This window comes from Pteropus vampyrus, unplaced genomic scaffold, assembly GCF_000151845.1.
Source record: "Pteropus vampyrus isolate Shadow unplaced genomic scaffold, Pvam_2.0 Scaffold383, whole genome shotgun sequence".
Taxonomy (NCBI): domain Eukaryota; kingdom Metazoa; phylum Chordata; class Mammalia; order Chiroptera; family Pteropodidae; genus Pteropus; species Pteropus vampyrus.
The window spans coordinates 523,453-550,233 of NW_011889164.1; the positions used below are offsets into that span (position 1 = coordinate 523,453).

Genomic DNA, 26,781 nt, shown 5'->3' on the forward strand with positions numbered 1-26,781 from the left:
GAAAGACTTGGTCCGTGAAAATAATTTTTAGAGAGCTTGGCTTTTATCTCAGACAAAATTGATCTAATGGAAAGCTTCCTCCCAACAATTTATCCTATATTTATTTCCTCCTGACATGTGAGTCTCCCTAGCCTTGCTGTGCATGAAATAGATTTCTTTGTGCCTTGCTTTGTCACAGGCTGATTAAAAACTCAACAGGACAGGACAACGTCTTGAAATTTGGAACAGTGTTCTCTGAAACTCTCAGAGTCTCCTGTTAGAGATTTCTGTCTTAAGTGAATCTTTTTTGCTTTTATTCTCCCACTGCCTTCCTGTTTGCTAAATACTCCCCAATACCTTTCTGTCCATGTATCTAATATCATGTCACAATTATCATTAGTAGTGAAAGATCATTGCAATAATGTCACAGTTCTGAAGGTGCCGTCGTCATGTTTTAGGACTTTAGTTCTCATTGAATAATAAAAGTTTTAAGAGAATCCCAGCAGATAGAAAACTATCAAGTTCTAAAGTGTTGGTCACATGGGAAGGGAATATAAAAGGAGTGTTGAGCTTCTTTTTACATTTGAAATCATAATTGCTTTTTAGTTTACTTCCTTCATTTAATTTAGGGGATCTTGATGAGGGGGCCGGGGGCGGTGATAATCAGTGCTGTTAAATGCCTATTTCTAGGTTAATACTCAGTGTAGAGAATTGTCCTCCAACATGGGTTTTTATGGTGCTCCCCTCGAGCTTAAATCCAGTGGACTGCCCCTCACAGCACTTCGCCTCTCCTCCCTTAACTGTCAATATTTAAAAGAACTCTAGACTCTAGCACTAACAAAATAAGACATTACTGGCCTGCATGCAAATAGTACCATCTCAGTCATATTGAACTGCTTACTGCTTATGTCTGCTAATGGTTGTGTACATCGCTCAGAATTTCTAATGCGACTAATTTTCACACGTTTACAGGGTGTGCTTCTTGAGCAGCGGGACCACTTTCTTAAGAACTGTCTTACAGGAAGAGCAGCTGCATTTATTCACACCCCATCAACTCAGCAGTCACGATTTTATTTTATGTGTATTATCTGCTCACACTTGTAAAAATTAGACTTTAATATCAGGATGTCCACTAAATCCATCAATTGGCTTACAAGCCAGAATTTATTTGGTAAATATGTCCCTAGAATAAATGTCTTCTGCGTGTTGCATGCAGTCAGTCTAGGTAAAGCAGTTCTTCCCTGGGAGTTCGGAACAAGATGAGGTGGAAAGGGAGGCAGGCTGCAGCTCCCTTGTTCCTGGAAGTTCCACGTGGTGCTCCACAGCCTGAGGAATATCAAATAGCACAGCACGACCTGAGCCTGACATCCCCTCAGGTGTGCATGGCACAGGCCCCAACAAGCTTACACATAGGAGCAGGTCCAATGGAGAATTCTAAGTGTTATGTGATAAGGTTGGTGGATATTTCGTCTCTCTCTCCCAAATCTACTGTCAATAAAAATATTATCAGCAAACACTGAAAACATAACGTCTACCTCTTAGCTGATGGTACCCCAAAGTAGGACAGGATGAGTCAGTGCAACACAGATAAGTTCCACCAAAGATGGAAGGAGACTATATATGTGAAAGATTTTGCAAATTGTAAAGCAACTGTATAAGTATATAATGTAAGGTATTGACTATTTTGAACATAAGTATCAGGACATTAATACCCGTTTAGAGAAGAATTTGTTACTCTTTAGTCAGGCGCTGCAACCTCCCTGGCATGGTTACATATTCCAGCCTGATTTCTGTTCTCCCAGTCACTCAGACAATGAGCTCCTCGAACAAACTCTCAGAGCACTAAAGCAGGGAAGCCATATTCTCACCATTATACGCTCCTGTGGCAAAAAGAAATCCGCTTTCATCAATAGCTGCAGAAGTTAGTTCCACATTGAAGCCATGAGGGTCTAAAATCTGGTATATTTGGAGGCCAGTCTCAAGTTCCCAAACCTGTAGGTAAGAACAACAAAAAAATCAAATAATCCATATACCCTTTGGTTCTCATCAAAATTTCATAATATTCAAAACAGCTTTATACCTGGTACTATGCACAGCTAACACCTTTCCCAACATTCTTCCCTGAGTTTGATTTGACCAAAGAAAGTTCTAAGATGCATTGGTACCTGATAGTGAGTGACTGTGCTACCTTGGAGTGTGTCTGCTGTGTGTGTAGGTGGCTGAGACAGGCAGTGACTCTATTCCAGGAAGTCCCTGGCTATGGAGGAATTAATTAATTGCTACTGTAAGCACAAAGCAAAATAGAAATGTAACAGTTATGAATTCAGCAAAAACCAAATTGGATTTTTTTCCTCCGGACACTCATCCACATTAGCTGGGGCCTCTGGACAGAATCTGTGATTAACAGCATGGAATATGAGAGAACCCTGAAGAAGGAGCTCATTGACCTTTCTGAGGGTTGTTCTGATTAGGGAGATGGGCCCAGCTCCAGAAAGAAGAGTGGGGAGAGAGGGAGCAGGGAGAGGGGGAGAGAGGGAAAGAGAGAGAGGTGGTGAGACTTTAGAGAAGGCCGTCTGTGTAATCAGGCTGGGTGGAATAGAAAATCCAGAAACATGTCAAGACTCATCATTATCTCCCTTTGGAAACACAGCAGAGACTTTAGTTCTGCACCCCCACCCCCTTGCCCCCAGTTTGAATCTCTCCTTCTTTATGTTCACAGGTAAATTAGACTGCCACTGAGTAATAAAGTGGAAGTGGCAAGACAGCATGAATTTGGTTGCCTTCAAGTTATTTGGGAATGGGGGAAGCTTAAGCAAAGGGCCAGAAGTGGGAAGGTGCATTACTCCTCCAGGGAGCTGAAAGGAAGTTGGGATGAAAGAGGGAGAGTGGGAGGGGCTGATGAAAGAGTCTGGAGGCCAGGTAACAAATGGCCTCCTTCCACTGGGAAATGATAGAGATGGTCCAGAGGCCATGCTCTGAACCTTCTGCGTGCCTCTGGGAGAAACAGGAATGTGTGTCACTGCATGAACAGGCTTCAGAGGAGGTCACCCATTTCCTGGCCTGATTTAACCATCCTTCTTCAACCAATCGGATATGGAGGCTCGTCCAGGTGTCATCCTCCCTCTCTCACCACAAGGAAGACTTTATCCCTTTAAAAGGTCGTATTGCATGAAAGCAGGACAGGTTTGTTTTAATTTCCCTCTACGTATTCTGTAGGCATTACCAGAAATAGTGATAACTGACCAAACTCAAGAGATTTTGGCCTGAGAAATCTCTAGCAGATATATAGAGAAGGTCAAAGATTGAGAGGGGATGTGAAGGGTTTCCAGAGGTATGCTCTCTACTTCTCTATGTCTCCTTTGGGAGGGCATGCATGAAATAAAAGGATAAACACTTGAAGTAAGCGGCCATCACGGCTAGATGACTGTACTGGTTGCAATTACAGATGCCATTAGGACTGCCAGGCATCTGTATCCCAGTCCTGATGGTTACTAGTTATATGATCTGAAGCAAGTTGCTTCATCTCTCTGAGTTCTAGTTTGCTAACTGTTGAAATGAAACTCCATCTGTCCACAGACTGATTGTGAGGATTAAATAGGGTCATGGATTTAAGGCACTTGGCACATATCCTACATATCCTACACCTATATCAGGGTTACAGAAAACATCCTTCAATTTCTTTTCCTTCCTTCTTAACATACCCTCTTTTCATAGCGTAGTTAAAAAAAATACGTGTATATGTATGTATATGACTAGTTCTTACTCCTTGATAAAAATTCCTATTTTGATAGTAACAACAATAGCCCTTTTTTATTTAGTTGAGCATGTGACTTAATACTGAGAAGTCTGAGCTGGCTTTAAATACTTGTTTTCCATGTGTTTGTGAAAGCTTAACAATAGCTCGAATGTAGGGTGTCATCATCTGTGCCATTAAATTTACTTAATCACTCAAAGACTTACCAGTAAAAAGAGAAAATTCTATCTGTTTCACCTCTTTCTTCTTGAAGAGTCAATATGTACTTACCTTAATTATGGATTCGGAACAGATTGTAAGTACTTGGTGAAAATATTTGTTGTAAAGCATGACATTGATTTCTCGTTCATGAGTGTGAGGAACCTGTTTTGTATCTTGTATCATCCTAGTCAATGGATACATGTCAATAACACTAGATCCTGGAACAGAAATAAGAATCTCATAAATACCCAATATTAGAAGTTTTGAATCACAAAAGATTTTACTTAACCAGTTGTGTTTGGAAACAGCCAATCAGTGAGATTAGTAATATCAATGCCTAAAAACTCTAATGAGTCTACGGCCATGCTACCCTGAACATGCCCGATCCCATCTGATCTCGGACTCTAAGCAGGGTCAGGCCTGGTTAGTACTTGAATGGGAGACCACCTAGGAAGACCAGGTGCTGTACGTGTAAAATATATATATAAAAAAAAGGATTGTGAGCTGACAAGGTCCTTGCAATCTGTGAGGTCAACCAAAGATTGCCTCACCTAAAAAAAAATAAATAAGAAAAAAACTCTAATGAGATGAAAATATATTAATTTACTTGGAAACAATTTGGATAAATAAAGCAAATGTGATTCACCCAGAGAAAAGCATTCATTTTGGGCTTTATTAATTTTCGAGTGCATTGGGATTTCACTGATATCCTCTTTTCGGTAATCCCTATTTTCTAATTTTCTATCATCTACTCTCCCCCTTTTTAGAGGGCCTACTGCATATACCCGCATCTGCTGTAGAGTAATAATAGAGATGGTCAGCTTTTTGCTGAAGGTGAGCTGCCATTTAGTGATTGGAGTTTATTGTTAGAGAGCTCTTTTCAACCAACAGGTGATAAAGCACATTGTAAATGTGGTCTTATTAAATGTAACCAATGAGAATGATTGAAAGCCAGTGCTTGCAACGTTAACATTAAATAAGATTATTTTCCAAATCATCCTAGTGAGGTAGATGAAGAGCAGGTATTTCTACTTGCATTCTTCTGAGAATGTTTGGTTTGATTTTACAGTAATAGGGTAATCTGCAAGTATGATTGAACTCACAAAATCAACTATGTGTCCTGGTTAAGTTTAACATCTGGAAATTTATGTATGTATGTATGTATGTATGTATGTATGTATGTATGTATGTATGTATTTATTTTTAGGTGAGGCAACCCTTGGTTGACCTCACAGACTGCAAGGTCCTTATCAGCTTACAATCCTTATTTTTTTTATTTTTTATGCCTATAGCACCTGGTCTTCCTAAGTTGTCTCCCATCCAAGTACTAACCAGGCCCGACCCTGCTTAGCTTCCGAGATCAGACGGGATTGGGCTTGTTCAGGGTGGCATGGCCGTAGACAACATCTGGAAATTTAAATAAGAATCCCAGAGCATCCCATAGCACAAACAAAAATGAAACCTCTTCTCTATTTTTGATGTGCATTTTTTCCCCTTTGCATTGAGTTTCTTAAATCTCTTCTTCAAAGAAATTTAAACTTTAGGCAAACTTTCAGCTGAAGTTATTAAGTACTTTCTTAAGGTGTTTAATTTTTAGGTTAAATTTATTCGAATGTAAAGAAGAACTGTTATGGCTCTTCTGGGATTACTTTTCAATTCAAATATCTCAATATGGAACCACGAGAAATGTGGTAACTAGCCAATCAAATAACACTTGAAACTTCTTGGTAAACCCTTTAACATTATATTGACTGCGACTAACTTTACTCAGAACTGAAATCAACAACTCTAGATATGCTTACGAACAGATGATTACCCTCTGCATTTTTTTGGTCACTATATGGAAACAGTGCAGTGCCAAGAAAGAATGTGGGTTCAGGGGTCAGAAGCTTTGGGATTGAATCCCAGCTCGGCGTTTCAACCTTCAGTTCTTCTACTAGTCAGTTGAACTGTTCGATATTCAGTTTCATTATTTACAAAATAGGATAAATAATAATTCCTACCTCATGTGGTGATTGTGAAGATCAAATGAAATGAAATACATGAAAGCATTTTGTAAAAGAACTGCACACGGGGGAGAAAAAAATGGCGTAGGTGACAGAGGCTCTGTTCACCCCTCTTGTGACCAAATCAAAGTTGTGACAGAAAAAAGGAGCAAACAGCAAGAAAAGTCACCTGGGATCTAGATGAATAAGCCCGACAACTAGGGAGAGAAATAAGCAACAGGAGGAGGTAAGAGGGGAAGAGGTCGTGAGGCTGCCAGGACCCAAATGGCTGAGTGGGACAGAGGCTGTCACAGCTGCAGACACCTCTTAAAGGGGCCACGTCAGCAAGTGGACTTTCATGGTGATGGACATGGACCTGGACCTGCTTGCTCTGAGCACCAGTGCCAGGTTGGCTGCGCAGGGGCACCAGGGACTTACAGGGGTCACTGAGTTGTCAGAGTGAGGGCCAGAGGATAGGGTCACTCCCCAGCAGAAGTGCCGGCGGTATCTATTGTTCCTCTGTTGAGTCCCCTCCCCCTCCCAGTGTGTAGACGCAGAACTGCCATAGCTGAGACATCATCAAACTGGATAACAGAGGTCACTTCACCCAGAGGATTCTCTGAAACTCTGCCTCCCCCAACTCACGGCCCCACCCAAGCCACACTCAGATGTGTCCTTGGTGAGACAGGTGCTCCTTGCTGAGCAGCGCCAAGATTCACACTGGAGGCAGCTGGCCTCAGTTTCTGGTGTGGCCTTTTAAGGCAACTATAAGCACAGCATCTGTGGATTGCTTGCTGAATCTTAACAGGTGGCCCTGGAGAGGCACAGGCTGGGGCTAAACTTGGCCTGCAGCTCAGCCCTCTCAGGACTGTGCCACTGGACACCTACTACACAAAGCCACACTAATAAGATGGGAGACTTAGGGGCTTTGCTTAGTACATAGAAACAGATACAGAAAGGCAGCCAAAATGGGAAGACAAAGAAGCAGAAACCATATGAGAAAACAGAACAGAGATCCAGAATTAACAGAGTCAGGTAATCTAACAGAAGCAGAGTTCAAAACACTGGTTATGAAGATGCTCAGTGAACTTAGGGGAAGTGTAGATAAATTCAGTGAGAACTTTAACAGAGAGATAAAAATACATAAAAATGGAAATTATAAAAGGGAATGAAGAACACATTATCTGAGATGAAGAGTATATTAGATGGAATAAACAGAGTGGATAAAGAAGAGGATTGTACCACCAATATAGAGGATGGGGAAGCCGAGGACACTCAATTACAATGGCAAGAAAAAAAAAGCCAAGGAGCTTATGGGACACTATTAAATGTGAAAATATCCTTGTCATAAGGGTACCTGAAAGAAAACAAGACATTGAAGAGCTATTTGAAAAAATAATGATGAAAAACTTCCCTAACCTGGTGAAGGAAATAGGCATTCAATCCTAGGAAGCTCAGAGAGTCCCAAGAAAGAGGAATCCAAAGAGGCCCACATCAAGACCCATCATCATTAAAAAATGCCAAAGTTTAAATACAAAGTGAGAATCTTAAAGCAACAAGAGAAAAGCAGTTAGTTACCTACAAGGGAGCACCCATAAGACTGGCAGCTGATTTCTCAAAAGAATCCATGCGGGACAGAAGGGCCTGGCACAAAATATTCAATGTGATGAAAACCCAGGATCTAAAATCAAGAATACTTTATCCAGCAAAGCTATCTTTTAGAGTCAAAGGACAGATAAAGAGCTTCCCAGACAAAAATAAGCTAAAGGAATTTATCAATACTAAGTCAGTACTACAGGAAATGTTGGAGGGACTTTTTTAAGAAAGAAAAAAACATGTATCAAAAACAGCAATAAAGAATGGTAATAACTACTTTTCTATCAACAAGTACTGCAAATGGAAAAGAATTAAGTGCTCCAACAAAAAGATAAAGTGGCTGAATGGATAAGAAAACAAGACCCCTACATATGCTGCCTACAAGAGACTCACTTCAGATTAAAAGACACACACAGGCTAAAAGGAAGGGGCTGGCAAAAGATATTGCCTTGATGGACATAGAGGGTATTGCACTGAATGAGGGTATGTTAGATCATGTGATATTTGTCAGATAAAGACAAATATCACATGATCTAACATACATGTGGACTCTAAAGAACAAAATAAACAACAACAAAAGCAGTAATAAACTCATAGATACAGAGGATATTTTGAGGGCTACTAGATGGGAGGGAGGTTAGGGGGGATGGGAAAACAGGCAAAGGGATTAAGAGTTATAAATGGATAGTTGCAGAATAGACATGGAGATGTAGAGCGTAACAGGGGGAAGATGGTAAATATGTTGTAATAAACATGGAAGAGGAAAGAAGGTTACTAGATTTAGTGGAGTGATCACTTTGCAAGTTATGTGGATCTCTAATCACTAGGCTGTACGACTGAAACTGGTATATTATTGTATGCCAACTGTAATTGAAAAAATAACTCATTGAATTGTATAATGTAAATATAAGCAACTGATTGTCTATTATATTTCAATAAAGCCAGGGGGAAAAAAAACTGCACAAATGGCAGCTGTCTTAATAGGAGTAATAACAATAACAACAGTGACAGTGACCAGAGCATACCCTACATAACATTTCTAGAATGTGGTGCTGCTGTCAATCGGGTTAAGATTACTGTGCCTGCTTCATTTGAGTCAAAGCATGAATTAAAATCTAAAGTAAGCTTTGTGCAATTCTGATGTCAAGTTGACAGTTGTAGTCAATGTATGCAATTTTAGTGATTAAGCAATATGTGGAGCACTATATTTTTATAACCAAAATACTATCACAAATGCATAAAATTCAGAAGTAATCTTGATTTTCTTTCCCTTTTTGTCTTGCTATTGAGTTCTTAGTTAATCTGATGAAAAATGAGATGGCAATGATGAGCCTGGTAACCAAACATGCAAGTTGGGACAGTAAGAGACAAAATTTGCTTGTAGTCATTAGTGTGCTATTTTTAGAGAAGGTAACATAGAGGGGGTGCTTACAACTAGAATTAAGTTCTGTTTAACAAGGTGGAAAATTATCTATCAGGCATAAAGTGCTAATTTATTCCTAATCCAGAAAAAAACTCAAAAGTTAAAAATAATTATATTCCCCAACAGCAAAGGTAGCAATAAACAGTTTCTTGCCCTAATTAATCCCAAAGGAAGTCAGAGCAGGTGGTCACTGGGAAAATGCCTAGGAAATGCATTCTGGGTTGGTGATCCAGAAGGAAGAAATATTAATATGGTTCATTTTTCTTCTAAAGCCTGAGGGTATGCATATAAACAGTGCTTAACTTAAATGCCTAGCAGGGTCCTTTGTCTCTTTAGTAAGCATGTGTTTCTAAGAGGCAACAAGAAAAAAGGAGGCAACACATCTGTTGGCATCAGCACTGGGGATCTGTCATTCGCAACTCTTTTCTCTCTCTCCACTGTTCTGTATCTAGAAGCATAAACAGGTAGGATGGTCAGCATCCTTCTTGCTGAGTAACTACAGTTTCGGTATCAGAATGCATGGGGCTAAATTGCCTCGCTGAAGAAACTGGTGCAGCCGCTCTAAGATGGACCATATTCCTGTTCCCAAGAGTCAAAACAGCTGAATTTGCCTTGTATTAGCAGCAGCTTACATCCCACTTTTCCGCTTAACGCATGCCACATCCTCTTAGGTTCAGGAACTTAGCGCACTGACACGATATTTACAGAGAAGTACAATTATACATTTTACCTACCAGCTGTGGAAATATAGGAAGGCGTAGAACTGAATGAAAGATCTACTTTGATAAATTAAGTTTTATAAATTCCCCTTCTAGTTGTGTTTTCCTTCAGGTTTGTGCACAAGTACTACCTAAGAAAGGTTAAAAGTCAAGATATGAGTTTTTTGGCCATTAACCGGGTCTGCTTACCTGTAATAAGCATGCCATGATTGGAGTCATATATCATGGAATAAATCTGCATGTCCCCGGGGCCTCCTTGGCTGTCGTGGAAGACTTGTAATAGTGAAAGAGTCTGTATATCCCACACCCTGAAAACCTGGGGGAATAAAGAATACAGTTGTCCACTTTTACACTTTACCTTCTCCTCTCAAAGCTATTTACGTGGTGCATTTACAGAGTCTGTAATATGCTCTTCAAAATCTGCAGCAAAGAATGATTTATAGGATGAGCACACATTTGCTAAACTCTAATTTGGTTCACAGTTCGATTATTGCTCATCAATAGCAGGAAAATAGCAGTAGTGATTAAAAGTGTGCTTAAAGGAATTGAGTTTTTTTATCGTTACAGAAGGGAGGGGAAAATATAGTATTTATTATTCTTTAAGAATTTGTAGAAATAGTAAAAGACTAATTATGATGTGCAGTTCAAGTGAAGCCACATTTCTCTTTACAGTACGGATTAGAAAACAGAGGGAAGACATATTTTAGGTGGAGGCTTTTGAACTCTGCCCTTTCATGACTTACGGAGATGGAAACCTCTTACTAAACAAGGTTTCTAAGAATCTCTCCTTCCTCCTGCTCAAAGATATAAGAATTATATAAAGCAGATTTTAGGGATGGTGTAAATATAGTAAGAGTATGGGGAAATCGGTTATTAGAGTTCTCCTTTGAAGAAGGAAAGAATTATGTAATTACTAAACTAGAACTTGCGTCGATAAAAGAGAATGAAAGAATAAATTGAGCAAAACTAGGTCGAATTTACTCTGTCACTTGAAATAATTGGTCTTAGTCTTCATTTTCTTTTTTTCTTAGCAAGTTATAGTATGATTGAATTTCAAAAATAAATATGATTTCTTCAATGCTTATATTTCCTAGTATGCATTTGCCTTAAATAATATTTTTGTATTATAATAGCATTCAACTATTAAATTAGAGTATTTATTGAGTAAATGAATGATCATTTTATAGAACTACATATAAAATTTTAAAAAAGAGTTTTATTAATTGACTTTTTATTTGAGACACTTACAATTGAGTTAATTGAGTTCAAGACTTTGCTATTGTGAAGGCAGGTTGGTCCTTATATGTAGAAGCATAAAGGTGCCTAACTCATGTGATTTAGAGAACATTGGTAAGGAGCTTTCACTCACCTGTACACTCCCTATAAGCCAGTATTACCCAGAACTTGTACAATTGGAAGCCACTTCCTTTGTTCTAATAAAAAAGCAAATTTGGAGGGAGTAGCCAAAACATTGAAAATCATCAGTCTTTTGTATCATAAACAAGTATAATGGCCTATTTATGAATTTAGGTTCAGAGGCTAAAATGAGAGGGAAGTAGGGAAAAAAAACCTAAAAATGGAATCAAAGAATGCCAAAGAAATTTGTCTCTGTTCAAATTGTTTCTGATTTCATTACTTTGGTTGAGAAGATTACAGGCAGTTTGATGGTTTCTTGATTTCAAGTTGCAAACCTAACTTTTGTGATTAGGTCCAATTGTCTAGGAGAATTGACCTTGATATTTTTGTCAATGCTAGGTTTTGTCATCAATGATTTTGGCAATTTTACTTTATTTTCTCAACTATGTTTTTAGTTCCTTTTAGACAGACATTATATAAAAAGATGTATACGCGCAGGGCCTCATACAATATTAGGCACTTAGCAGGGGCTAATATATTGATTGGGTGACTTATTTTAACACAGTAGGAAGTCAAGATTCTTAGCGATATAGCCCTGAGATACAACCAATTTACCAAGGAACAATGTCAGGCATTTTTGAGACTCACATCTGTTAAGAGATGAAAGTTAATGTCAATAGAAATATCCAGATAGTTACTTAGATAGGCTGTAATGAATGTGTGTGTGTGTGTGTATGCATGAGTGTGTGTATGCATGAGTGTGTGTATGCATGAGTGTGTGTAAGGGGTCTGAGGGTTCTAAAAGCTGGTAGGGGTAGGAGCTGAAGAGAATTTCTAGAGGATAACTTAGTATTATAAAGACATTGAAACAATATGAACCACAAACAAAATAGTCCCAAAGGGCAAAAATAAAAACACCATGGCTTATCTTAAGCAAATGTGTGACAACGACAGTGTCCCAGGTTATATAAAGAGTGACAGTCACAAATGAAAGGAAACTTAATGTAGGGGCTAGTTCCCCCTTGTCTTTGTAGGACCTAACTCCCATGGCTCAGAATCGTAAACAGAGTCTTCCTTTGAAGACTGTCAGTGAGCTGTCCGGGGGTGACAGACTGAAGGAAAATGATAAGGCCAGTACGTAAGCAAAAAGCATTGTAGATTGAGTACTGAATCCCAAAACATGTGCCCTCACCTCTTTTTCTTAGTTCATATTTTTTCTTCCCAAATGTCCATTCATTTGATTAGCTAGTTTCCTAATATAGTTGTCTTCCCCCCCCAAAATTTTCCTACAGTCAGTCTGAGGAAAATTTTGAAACAGGTAATTCTTACTCTTGAGTATGTTGCAAATCACAGTTTGCCCCAAAATGAAATGTTCCAAACAGCAGAGCCAGGAAATAACAAGGGAAGTACTGAAACTAGACTCTCAATCATGGATGTTTCTAATTATCCAAAAAGTAAAAACAAACAAACTTGAATTTATATCATATACAATAATCCCTTCCCCCCTGCCAAAATAAGAGCAAAAGGAGCTAAAGCCAAAAAAGACTTCTTATTTTTACAACTTAAAGATAACGTATTTTAAAGGGTCAGCTTTTCTTCCTATCCCTAGGTCTATTTCAAATGTACACATCTCTCACTCACCAATAAGAGAAGAAATGCATTTTCCTCTTGGTGAAGATTTCATGGAGGACACGATATATCACTTAGATTTAAAGGATAGAATAGCTGGGTATATGAGGAGAACTGTTTCAGACAAAGGTAGGAAAGCACAAAGCCTTTGGAGACAAGTTTGGTGAGGTTTAGAATGTCTGAAGGCAAATGAGTAGAAACAAAGCTGAAAAGATGTGTAGTTTCTAATCATAGAGGATACCTTATAAAAGAGAAAAGTAAATTTGAATTTATTTGTAAGCCATAAAATGCCTTTGAAGATACGGAAAAAGGCACTGACAAGATTATAAATGGGTTACAGGATGATGGACATGCAGTATAATATTTGGATGATTTGGTGATGGAAGAGACTGAAATAGGAGGACTACGCATGTTCCCCTCAGCAAGTTTGAATTAAGTCATGGATGTGGGAAGAAGAATGAGGTGATGGATATGAAAAATATTTCAGAGATTGAAGACTAATCAGTGGTAGGGGTTAGGGAGGCAGGAGTTTCAAAAGTGACTTTGAAGTTGATCGTGATTTACTGGGAAACAAATGATACCATTTACAGCCAGGAGAAATCAAAAGTCAGAAAATGTGACTTTTGATTTCTCCTGGCTGTAAATGGTATCATTTGTTTGAAGTGGAAAATAATATTTGAAGTGGAAAATAATAAGTTCAGTTTTAGATATGCAGAATTATTTTAAGGATAAATAAGAACTAACTGGTTTGTAGATGAGAAAAAGAAACCTTGAGGATAGAGAAATTGGGCATGAGAAGAAGAAAAATCATGGTTAATGAAACAAAGTTCCTGATATTAGATAGTTCCTGGGGCGGTATTAGATTACGAGCAGAAGAGGAGGGATTTGATGTGGGTAGGAAGAGAAATGCTTATACTTGGGCAAGAGCAAAATAAGAGAAAGTAGGTAAATAAACAAACATTTTGAGGTAGAAATGAGAGAAGGTAATAAAGTCACTTTAAAATTCTCAAGTAGAAGGTGAGGCACCTATTTCAGGACACTTTTTCTTGCTCTAAGGCACAGCCCACAGCCTTGTCAACTTCATCTTTTCTTGGGTTCCTTCATAGAACTTCCAAAGTAAAAATGTAAGAAAAATAATAAGTTTTAAACACCCACTTGTAATCTGTTAAAAATCATCAAAGCGTGTATATATCTTCTCATAGAAAAAAAAAGAGAAATTGTAACAGAGTGAAATGTTAGACCTCTCTGATTCTATCTTGTCCAAGCCTGTTTTGTTCTCATGGCCTTCAGGTCAATAGCTTCTGCTTAGTCTTGCACCCAGACATGCTAATGATTAGAGGAATTCTGATTGTGGCTTGAATTTTGCAAAAACAGAAAGTAACTCTCTCAAGGAGATAAGGGTAGTATGTGCACAAATAATGATTGTTTATCAAAGATTCACAGGAACTTCATGACCAGACTCAGATCAACTAGAATCAACAGGCTAAGAACTAAGAAATTCCACAGACTTCCTTGGACTCCTGCTGGCACCCAGATGTCTGTAGACATCAATTGACCTCAAATCCCTTCCATTTTTCCCTTCTCTTGATATGAAAGAAGCTTGAATTCTGTACTTTCTTAAGATGGTGCTTTAGAATGCTAGTTCGCCATCTTCTCAGCTTGCTGGCTCTCTGAATAAAGTCACTTTCCTTGCCCCAACACCTTGTCGCTTGACTTACTGACTGTTGTAAGTCAACTCAGTCACAAAATAACCTTTAGTAGCTAGAGCAGTTCTTGAGAACTATTGTTCCCATTGGTTTTGTTAATGAAATGTGAAAAAGTGAAGTTTACATTTCTCTCTGTATTTTTTAATGCTTGCCAATTCTTCAAGAGTAGTAGATGTGGCATAGCCTTTAAAACACTTGAGCTATATGACTAGAAATACAATTTTAGTAGCTAGAGGAGAAATGTAATTTTATCAGTTGCAGAAGAAAATAATATCCTAGTGGAAAGTCCGCAAAAATAGGAAGAAAGATGAAAATATGTTTTAAGAATTTAGGAAAAGGAATGGAGTAAACACATCACTAGCCACAGTGACTTATTAAGGCTTGATGTGATGAAAGCTAATTTATATGAAGTAATTTGGAGGAATGTTAGATGTGTCAAACCTGTTACTTTTGCTATTATTAATAATAATAATAAACAATAACAACAAACAGTTTCAGCAAAAACATGGATGTGCCTAGTTTGCTGTTCTTTCTGCCTAAATTTCTCTTTTCTCAGATCTTCAAGGGGCTGACTCCTCTGGTTATTCAGTTTTCAGCGTTGATGTCACCTCCTCAGAGGTGATAATCACATCACATTATTGTGTTTTCCATTCATTATAATACTTACCATACTGTTTTCTTATGTATTTGCTACTTTGCCTGTTTCTTTCTCTCTTCCCCTAGAATGTAAATTTCCTGTGAAAGTGGCTTTATCTGCCCTGTTTAATGTTCTCTCTTTAGAAACCTAGAACAGTACTTCAAGAAATAAATGCTTGCTGAATAAGCAAATGGATGCTCCCATTTAATCTTTATAACAACCCTGTGGGCTAAGCACTACTGCATTTCACAAATGAAAAAACCAAGATGTGAGTAATTTGCCCAAGTGGAGCTGGGGGATGCTGGAATGAACATCATCAAGACAACCATCGCATTTAAAAGAAATTGGAAAGCTTATTTCCTCTGTCTTTTCACCTCAGGGCATGAATGGCTTAAACTTTTGCTAGAAAGAAAACTTATCTTTCTTTAAATTCTCCAGAGGAGCTTCCAGGTCTCAATTCATAACATATTTTTGTTTTAGCGTCTCAAAACTTTCTCTGTCTTTCCAGTATCATTTTAAAAATTAAAAATAGTTTCCTTCTTATAAAAGCAATGTACATTTGCTTTAAAAATAGGTAAGAAAAAAACAAAAAAAAGAAAAAGTTAAATCAATCCACAGTTTTAGCAACCAGGTAATCACTAATATCTTTGCTGTTAATCACCCTGATAATACATGATAGACAAAAACATATTTTAAAATGGGTTTTCTTACATACTGTTCTATTATATTTCACATAATATATTGCTTATATATTTTCATATCAATATTCATCTATAAAATCTCAAAAACCTATATGATATGATGTTATATAACATAAAAGAATATGTCATAACTTACTGAATCAAAGCCTTCTTTTTAGGTATTGAATTTCTTACTCCCCTTCCCTTCCCTCCTTTTTTTTGTTCTTTCCTTCTTTCCTTTTTTTCTTTTGTTCCTTTTTATTTCTTTAATCAATATAAGCAATCGTGTAATGAACACCACTTTGCATAGATCTTTGGGCACTTACCTGATTATTTTATTAGAATAAACACCCAAAAAGTTTTTGCCAGCTTTATCCCCGATGACACTATGTAAGCACACTGTATTTTCTGCCCTCATCTCTCCTCCATCCTCCTTTTTCCCCCTACTGCTTTGTTAAATTTTTTTGTTTGTTTAAGAATATTATTTAAGACCAGGGGGATCACTTTGTAAGTTATACAAATGTCTAACCACTATGCTGTACAGTTAAAACTAATATGATGTTGAATGTCAACTGTAATTCAAAACATATTTCAAATAAAGGATTTTATTCCAGTTTTTGTCACTTTCATTACATTTTTGCCCACCCCTCCTCCCCCAATGCTATCTGTCTTTAATCTTTTTTATGTGTAGAGGGAGGCCATCCAAGGTGAGGACAGATATGGGATTGGCTACAGTTAGACACTAAGGTATCTATGTGACCTTGTACAGATTATTTAGATCTCATTTTTCTGTACATATGTGATATTTTCTGTAAATACGTGATACTTTACAGGGTTGTTACTAGCATCGAACAAGTTGTGTATGCAAAATACTTAGCATAGTGCCTGGTACTTAATGACATTTGATAAATGATAGCTACTATAAGTTACAGAAGTTTGAATATTTATGTAGTCACATTAATTTTTCCTTAAGCCATAGGCATTATGCTTAGAAACTACCTTAAGGCTATGGGAATATTCATTGTGTTTTCTTCTGGAAAATTCTAGGACTTTTGTAGTTTTGTATTTTACGTTTAACATCTTTAATCCATATAAAATGTATTTTGCTGTTTCTTGTAAAGTGATGATCTGATTACATATCTTTTCCTTATACAGTTAATCAGTTTTCCCAACATTTAATGAACAAAACCACCTTTTGCTCACAGGTTTGAAATGCTACTTTTATCATATACAAAATTCCCACACACACATAAACTAATTCTTGCATTTTCTCTTTTGTTTCAAAGATGTTTCAACTGCTCTATTTTATTTACTGTGGCTTTATAATATGTTTTAATAAACATCTAACAGGGACAGTGACATCTTATATTTTACAAAGATTCTAGGATATTCTTGTATATCAATATTTTTACATTAAGTTTAAACTTGGAAAACTGATATTTAAATAATCCTAAGTAGCATTAAATATATAGCTTAATTCAATGGAGAGTACCTTACAGCACAATATTCCCATGCAGAAATGTAGAATGTTCCTCCATTCGTGGTCTTAAATGAAAGAACCTCAGAAAATCTTCATGGTTATCTTATATTCATAATGAATATTGCTTGTTAAGGTTATTTTAAAGTATTTCATAGTTTTTTGCCCCTGTGAATGCTACACCTTTGACCATTTTTTCCCCTGACTGGTTACTGCTCTTACCTAGAAATTTATTTTTATAAATGACCAACCGCTTCATTAAACTTACCTATTCTAAAATTTTAAGCTGATTTTATTAATATTTGCAAGCAATCACATTATTTGCAAAGATAATAATTTAGCCTCCTCATTTCTAACATTCACAACTCACTTTCTCTTATTTTATTACATTGGTTAGACAGTAAAACACTGTTCAAGAGCAGCAGCAATAAGAGAAATCCTTATTTTATCTGTATTTAATGATGCCACGATGGGAAGCTCTCGTGTACTTTGCTATGGTGGGTAATACTGGCTCTTTCCCCAGTACTGTATTCGTCCTGGCTTTTCCTGAATGAAACGTGCCCTTCCTTACGCTGCAAGGAACAGAAACAGAGAACAGTGGCTAAGCACTTCCTCCTCCAGATCGATAATTTTTTCTCAGTGACTATCAGCTTTTTCAGTCAAAAACTGTATGTACTCTCGACTTTCCAATAGTTGATTTCAAAGGAAAAATTGGTTTTGTTTCTTTTTGGTTTTCTTTTTGTTACCTTTGCAGAGGAAAGGCTGATGACGAGTTGATCCTTCTCATTCGTTACTATCTCGGTGATACTGAACATGTGCCCCACAAGTTTGCCCACTGGCTTGGTGCTGATATTGGGGTGCCACAGCCGGAGCACCTTATCTTCTCCTGAAAAGGATATGGAACAGTTACGCATTTTCTCAGGGTACAGGTGGTCACAGTTTAGAGCCTGTCTCTCACAATCATATCCTTATCTTTCTTTTAATAGCTAATTGTAGTCTGTTTTTTCCAGGATGCAGTCTGTGATTGACTTGCTAAGAGGCGAGCCTTGTTTGGGGTCTGCTGCTTCTTGTTCCCACTTTTTTGGTGATAATTGTATTTACACATACAAACTTGAATTCTCATAAATATTTTATGAGTCTTTTACCTGATTCAGTTCTTCTCTGCTCATTCCTACATTAATGCATTATTTATACTTCATTTACTTCCCAAAAGTATTTAAGGCAGCTGTTCTCTTGTTTTCACATTCTTAAATTATGCAAACATTATAATAATAAAAGAAATCAAAGGAAGAGGAAAATTGCACATAATTTATATAGTAACAAATCAACCGTTTTCATTATTCCATCTTCTTTTCTAACATATATTTATCCTTAAGCATATATAATTTATATGTAGTTACTATTATAGCATAGATACTGTTTTTTTAATTGTTAAAATCATGCAGGTTTATGATAAAAGATTTATACAATATAAAAAGGGTATAATTTTTATTTAAAAAAATCTTCCCCCCATAATCTCTAGGTCCACTTCTCTTTTTCTTTTTTTTCTCTTTTACAAATAAACGTTTTTATTTTCAGAATTAAGAATAATACTTTTTCATTCATATTTAAATACTTTAAATTATTTTCTCAAAGTACTCAGGAAGATTACATTTCTCAACAACAAAAAAATCACTGTTACTAATTTTTATCTTTGATACACACATAAAATATGTTATAAATGTTGACAAAATACAAAAATCACTGTTTTAGTATGTATTTATACAGCATGAAATATTAAATGCACAGAGAGAGATGAATTAAAATTTCGTGGAGCGGGTTTGTCGTTTTGTTACAGATTGAAGGGAAAGGTGCTTTCTTTTTCTTCCTAACTTCACTGAGATATAATTGACATATAACACTGTATAAGTTTAAGGTGTGCAGTGTGATTATTTGATATTTGTATATATTGTAAAGCGATTACCATAAGGTTAGTTGACACATCTGTCACCTACCAGTTACCTTTTTTATTTCCCGTGATGAGAAATTTTAAGATTTACTCTCTTTGTAACTTACAATTACCCAATTTGGTGTTAACTACAGTCACTAGCTGTACATTAGATCCCAGAACTTACTCATCTTATTACCAAACATTTGTGCCTTTTTAAAAATATTTTATTTATATGGTATGTTTCTCCTTTTGGATTATTTTATGAGGATGAATTCTCAAGAGTGAGATTACTAAAATAAGGGCTATCAACAATTGTATGACTTTAAAACATATCGTTAGGTTGCTTTCCAAAATGGCTGTGCCAAATTCCAAGGCCATCAACTATATACTCATATACCAGTTTCATCAAACTCTATCTAGTACATGGCTAATATCATGATTTAAAATATTTGCTATTTTAATAGGTCTAAAATGATAGTCCATTTTAATTAAATTTATATGATAGCTAATATTAAGTATTTTCTCCCAAGTGTATCTGCTAATTGTATCTCCTTTTGTGAATTATTTGACCATATCCTTTACTCATGATCTGTTTAAATTCTGGTGATATTAAAAAGTAAAATTAAAAAATTTATTATCATGCACTCACATACACATACATACACACACACACATCTAGTTTAATCATAAAGACTGGTTACCTGTTATATAATCCAAATCATATATCACAAAAGAAAGAAACTAACTCCTAAAGATTAAGAGATATTAATTAAATGATTTAATTTAATAATTTAAATGATATTTGTTCAGAGTTACATATCAGATAATGGTATTGTATTAGGAATACTATGATGCATTCTTAAACATCTTATTTATTACCAAAGACCTTTAGAGCACTAGGGAAAAAAGATGTATAATAGCATTATAACCTAAGTTATAATTTACATATAAGCTAAATTATAAGTCACAATTTATATATAAAATATCCAAAATTCAGCATGGTAATTTTAGTTAATCGGGTAGCATATATCTAGTCACCCACAGGATAGATTTGCTGATGTAAAAGTACTTATACACACTGAAAGACCAGTTAAGTATGAAGCAGAATTAGGTAACTTGATAGCTGGATAGTCATAAGCCAGGCAAATGTGATAGACATAAGTGCTTCCATAACTCTATGATTATTCTGTTGGGCTCCATGAAAAATAAACATAATATTTTCTCTACCTTTTTCTTTTCATCCTTTAAGTATTTCAATCCATCTTTCAAATCTTAGCATAGCTGTCCCTCTAAGAATATTTCAGAATCTTTTTATAACCTTCAAAACTGAGTGCCCTGCTTATGTGCTTTTTACTCTCATCATATTTTTTCACTTTTACAAATATTGTTTTATAATCTCATTCTTTTTTAAGAACACAAAAGATCCATATTTCCAAATAAATTTAATTATTTTTATTTTCCAAATACGGTTTGGCATAAAATATTAGTTTCAGATACATAACACAGTGATTAGACTTATATATAACTTATGAAATGATCACTCTGATAAATCTAGTACCCATCTGACACCATACATAGTTATTACGATATTATCGACTATATTTCTTATGCTATACTTTACATTCCCCTATTTTGTAACTACCAATTTAATACCTTAATCCTTTCTCCTTTTTCACTCATCCCCATAACCCCCTCCTATCTGGCAACCATAAAATGTTCTCTTATTTGTGAGTTTGTTTCTGTTTTGTTTATTTTGTTCTTTATGTTCCACATGTAAGTAAAATCTTATGGCATTTGTCTTTCACTGTCTGACTTACTCCACTCAGCACGATACCCTCTAGGTCCACCCATGTTGTATCAGATGGCAAGATTTCATTTTTTTTTTTATGGCTGAGTAATATTCCATTGTATATATGTACCACTTCTTTATACATTCACCCACTGATGAACACCAAGGTTGCCTCTATATCTTAGCTATTGCAAATAATGCGGCAATGAACATATGAATGTACATGTTCCTTTTATGTAGTGTTTTGTGTTTCTTTTAATAAATACTCAGAAGTAGAATTACTGAGTCCTTCTTTGTCTCTTGTTATAGCCTTTGTTTTAAAGTCTATTTTGTCTGGTATAAGTATTGCTACCCCAGCTTTTTTTTTTCTGTTTTTATTTTCATGAAAAATCTTTTTCCATCTCTTTACTTTTAGTTTGTGTGTGTCTTTTGATCTAAAGTGAGTCTTTTGTAGGTGGCATATGTAAGAGTCTTGTTTTCTTATCCATTTAGCTACCTTATATTTTGATTGGTGTGTATTCATTTTTTTTATATTTAAAGTAATTATTGATAAATAAGTAGTTATTGCCATTTTATTTCTCATTTTTTAATATATATGTTTTTATTCTTCTTCTTAAAGAAGTCCCTCTAACATTTCTTGTAATACTGGTTTGATGTTGATGAATTCCTTTAGCTTTTTTTTTTAATCTGGTAAGCTTTTTTCTGTCCTTCAATTCTAAATGACGGTTTTGCTGGGTAGAGTAATCTTGGTTATAGGTCCTTGTTTTTTCATCTCTTTAAATATTTTATTCCAATCCCTTCTGGCCTGCAAAGTTTCTGTTGAGAAATCAGCTGACAGTATTATGGGAGCTCTCTTGTAGTAACTATCTGCCTTTCTTCTTGCTGATTTTGAAGTTCTTTCCTTGTCTTTAACCTTTGGTATTTTAATTATGTCTTGATGTGGGCCTCTTTGAGTTCATCTTGTTTGGGACTCTCTGCACTTCTTGGGCTTGTATGTCTATTTCCTTTGGCAGGTTAGACATTATTTCAGTCATTATTTCTTCAAATAGATTTTCAGTTTCTTGTTCTCTCAATTTTCCTTCTGGCATCCCTATGATGAGAATGTTGTTACACTTGATGTTGTCCCAGAGGCCCCTTAAACTATCCTCATTTTTTTTGGATTCTTTGTTCTTGTTGATATTCTGATTGGGTGTTTTCTGCTACCTTACTTTCCAAATCGCTGATTTGATCCACTGCTTTATCTAATCTACCGTTGATTCTCTCTAACGTATTCTTCATTTCAGTTATTGTAGTTTTCATTTCTGACTGGTTCTTTTTTATGTTTTCTATCTCCTTGTTAAAGTTCTCACTGAGTTCATCTACTCCTTCCCTTAAGTTCACTGATTATCCTTAGAAACAGTGTTTTAAATCTGCATGTGTTAGATTGCTTGTCTCCGTTTTGTTGAGTTCTTTTTCTGAAATTTTGTTCTGTACTTTCATTTGGGACATCTTTGTTTGTCTCCTTTTGGCTGCCTCCTGTGTTTGTTTCTTTGTATTAGGTAGAGCTGCTTTATCTCCCAGTCTTGGTAGAATGTAGTAGGTGTCTTGTGGGACCCAGTGGTGCAGTCTCCCTGTTCACCTGAGCTGGGTGCTCCAGGGCTGTCCCTTGTGTGGATTCTGCATGCCTTCCTGTTGTAGCTGAACCTTGATTGCCGTTGGCACATCAGTGGGAGGGATTTACTCTTAGGCTGATGGGTTATGAGGACTGGCTTTGACCACAGTGGAAGAGCTCTTGTTCAGAGGCTGACACTAAGGAGGAGCAGGATTTTTTTTTTTTATTGGAACTCTGGTGTCTGCTGTGTCTGCCCTTTGGGTGCATCATTTGTAGAGGTGGTTGGGTGTTGCTTTGGTTTGGTGTGAAGCTAGTCACTGAGTGTGTTGGTTCTGAGGTCTCTTGGGAGGGACTCTGAATCAGGCCAAAGTCAGCTTCTGCCTGTGCTCTGCCCAGGGTCATTTGATATGAGCCACCAAGAAATCTGTAGATGGTTGCCATTTGTGCTGGGCTTAGAGGTTCCTGGGAGAGGCTAAGCTGCAAACTGAGGCCAGCTGCTACTAGTACCAGCCTTGGGGTTGCTTAGTAAGAGGTATGGGGCACCAAGGCCAGATGTTGCTTGTTTGGGGTTTGTAAACATTTGAGAGATTTTAAGACAGTTTGCAGTATGAGCCAAGACAGACCATTTGTTGGAAAAACCACTGCAAGTGGCTTGGGCGGGCCTGCATGCTGGGTGAGATGGGATCTCAGGGAATCACTAGGGCAGGGCGAATGGTGTCAGCTGGGTTGATGGAGATTTAGATATTGTGCCCACCTGCGTCCACACACAGGGTGGGGGATGGCGCAACAAAGGAACAATGGCTTCTGCCAGCACTTCTGTCTGGGAGGAAGCTGCACTTCCAGGTCTCGCCCTAAAGCCAGTTCTTGTCTTGTGTCTTGTGTGCATTTCAGCTGCTATTCCAGTGCTGGAGCTCATAGGGAGTGAGTGGGTCAGTAAGGAAGTCTGTGCACAAGCCCCTTAAGAGGAATGCCTGGGACTCTAGCCACCGTCCCTCTCACTCAGAAACAATTTCCATTGGTTTTTACAGCCAGAAGTTGTGGGGACTTCTCTTCATGTCCTGGTTGGGCCTGGGACTCCTTGCTTCTCAGTGGGACCTCTGTAGCCGAGACATCCCTCCTGATTTTTAATCACCACACATCGATGTGGGATTAGCTTGTTCTGCATCTCTGCTTCTCCAACCAGTCTTGAGGTGGCTTCTTCTGTATGTTACCAGTTGTAGGACTTCTGTTCAGCTATACTCAGGTGACTCCCAGTGATGGTTGTTCTGTAGTTTAGTAGTAATTTTGATGTGGTAATGAGAGGAAGCAAGCACAGCATTTACCTACTCCACCATCTTGACCAAAATTCTCTTCTCATCTCTTATAATTGAAATTATATTTGTCTGGACCATTCACTAGATTTTAAGTGTCTTAAGGGAAGAACTTTGTGTTGTTTATTGTGGTATCTCTAGTATGTAAACTACAGTAGGAGTTCAACAGGTATTTAGTGAACAACTTCAATAACTTCAGAGTTAAAATGATGACTCCTAGCTTAGAGTTTTAACTATCAAGTGGCAAAAAAAAAAAAAAAGAGAGAGAGAAAACATGTATCTAAACAAAACACAAATCTTTGTTGAGTGTTCACTTGATTCCTTTGGCACGGTCAGCTGTTTCATTTCTGAGGTTCTCAGATCCTGAAGTGTTTAGAGGCAGGCTAAAAAAAAAAAAAACTCAGAGCACAGCTGACTCTTAGTTTCCATTTCTCAGGCAACTGCTGTGGATTGAATTGTTACTCCCTCCATCCCAAATTAATATGTCGAACCCTTAACTCCAGTGTGATGGAATTTGAAAATGGGAGATGATTGGGTTTAAAGGAAGTCCAGAGACTGAGGTTCTAATGATTAAATTAGTGCCCTTATAAGATGACACATCAGGGAGCTTGCTTTCTCTTTGTATGTGCCATATGAGGATATAGTGAGAAAACAGCCATCTACAAGCCAGGAAGAGAGCCCTCACTAGAAATCAACCTTGCTAGTATCTTGATGTTGGACTTCTCCTCTAGAACTGTGAGGAAAAAAAAATTTCTATTGTTAAAGCTACCCAGTCCAGTCTATGATATTTTGTTATGGCAGCCTGAGCTGACCAAGACAGTAATATTTTTAGGATTATTGGTAAGTATGTGGGAAATTTTCTTAAATTCAATATTTCCATGTTACCCTTCCTAACAACAAAAAGAAAAATTTCTTGAGAAATTATTGTATACTCGGCATTTGGCTAGATGTTGAGGTTACAAATAAATTCTAGATATTGACCTTATCAAAAGTCTTCTTTTTCAGAAGTCCAAAACTTATACCCTTTTAGACTTAGTTCCAATATTTCCTCCATAATACCTTCCCTGATCACCTTCTCCAGCTGCAGGTGGGGTTAAGATTTCTTCCGTGTTCTTAGGGTGTTTTCTTTAGATTTTTTTGATAGCACAAACTTTATTCAGTTATAATTGTTTACTTATGTATCTATTTACCCATTATTAGTGAGCCTTATATTTCTTATTTATAGCAGTATTTGACAAATAGTAAGTCTTTAATACATGTTTGCTAAGTAAATTAGTTAGCAAGTAGAGTCATTCATGAAGTAGTTAAGAATATATATTTCGAGTAAGTCTGCCTTGATTGAAACCTTGTTCTAACCCTACTAGCTTTATGACTTTCAGTAAGACACTTCTCTGTGTCTAAATTTCCTCATCTATGTAATGAGATAAATGGAACTTATGTCATAGCTTTATTGTGAAGATTAAATAGGATCATACATGTGTAACACTGAACAGCTCCTAGATGGTGAGCTTGTTATTACTACTGCTACTATTCTTATTCTAGGTCCTGCCTTGTACAATTCATCTTACAAAATATTTAGGGGAAAGAGAGGGGAACTGAGACACAGATACATGAAATATGGTCCATGTCTTGAGAGTTTATAATCTAGTAGTAGCAATAAGGCAAGGATGAAAGATATACAGGTAAAGTAAAAATTCATAGAAAATATTTTGACACTGAAGATAGAACATGATACTATAAATAATATATTATGATTCATAAAGGGTTAATTTCTTGTTTGTTATTTTTTATTTATTTTTATCTGTTTTATTGTTAAACTAGTATTTAAATAAGGCCACATATAAGGATAGGGTTTCTTTCCTATTGCAAGTTCTTAGCTCAGTCGAGTGAGTCTCTTGACAAAAGTGCATCTCTCTTGATGAGATAAGTGAGCTCAGAAAAACAAGAGAGAAAGAGCCTATAGTGAACCCAGTTATAGTGGTCCAAGAATAACAAGGGGCTGGGAGCAAAGAGAACTGACAGGCTCAATTCTCCCAGCTAACTAGTTGCGTAAGTTGTAGCAAATCATTTTCTTTTCTGGAGTCTTAATTTCCTTATCTGTAAAATTTTGATCTCTAAGATTCCTTCCACATCTAAAGTTTTATGACTGTGTGCTCTAGAGGGAGAGATTACCACAGTATGAGTAGATAGCAATCTGGAATTTTTAAGGGTAATGAGAAAAACTCCAGATTAGCAGTTAAATGATTCAAACCGAATAATTCCAATAATGTGGAATCTTGCCTGTATTTGCTTTTCTCTGGCAATGGCCAATAAGTATCACAGTACAGTACTCAGGTATGTTCAGAACCTGAGCCTCAGATCCATAGGTAGTCCTAGATAACATTGGCTGGGTCGCCTCCTGAAATGGGCTTTATCACTCCTGGAGGATGAGACCAGGCTATCTCCAGAAGAAAATCTATGATTCGTGTATCACATGAAGGATTCAGTAGATTTCCACCTGAGAAACGTTCAGGATTCTTAAACTAAGGACTTTGTCCAGTGTGCATTGTGAAGGAAACTCAATCTTCTAGAGGTTACCTATTAGCTACTACCAGAGGTCCTCCAGCTCTGCTTGCTTTTTATTGATAGTGATACAATCTTTATACAGTCTGTGTGGTGATGTTTTGAAGCCAGAATGAGCAGAAAGGGGCATGATACTAAGCTTTCAATGCCTACAGTATTTCATCTGTATGATCATTATTATTATTTACCTGTTGACTCATGCTGTACTTTGTATGATAGCCATCTTAAATATGTCTTATTTGTACTATTATATTTTGAATTCCTGAAGGTTAGAAATACAATCTGATCTTAATGACCTTTGTACTGCCTAGTCCATAGCAGCTGTGTAATAAATATTTTGGAATGAAACATTTACAAACATATGAAGAGACCCCAGAATATCTTAGATGGTAAATACTTGTTTTTATACACTTGACTTTACAAACTAGGAGTTTAATTTTTAAAATGGCCAATGGAG

The 26,781-nt window shown here is 36.7% G+C and overlaps 1 protein-coding gene and 2 pseudogenes across 1 annotated transcript in view; 1 reads left to right on the forward strand and 2 right to left on the reverse strand.

Moving 5' to 3' along the window:
• The window catches only part of WDR64 (WD repeat domain 64), a 115,912-nt gene that overhangs the window by 40,636 nt on the left and 48,495 nt on the right, over positions 1–26,781 (reverse strand). The window contains exons 11-15 of the mRNA XM_023523192.1: positions 17,889–18,028; positions 9,847–9,973; positions 4,004–4,152; positions 1,848–1,971; positions 855–1,009 (exon numbers count right to left, since the gene is read on the reverse strand). Coding sequence (XP_023378960.1) covers positions 855–1,009; positions 1,848–1,971; positions 4,004–4,152; positions 9,847–9,973; positions 17,889–18,028 — 695 coding nt within the window. The remainder of the gene's footprint in view (positions 1–854; positions 1,010–1,847; positions 1,972–4,003; positions 4,153–9,846; positions 9,974–17,888; positions 18,029–26,781) is intronic.
• Positions 4,288–4,406, forward strand: LOC111731539 (annotated as a pseudogene).
• Positions 5,218–5,336, reverse strand: LOC111731554 (annotated as a pseudogene).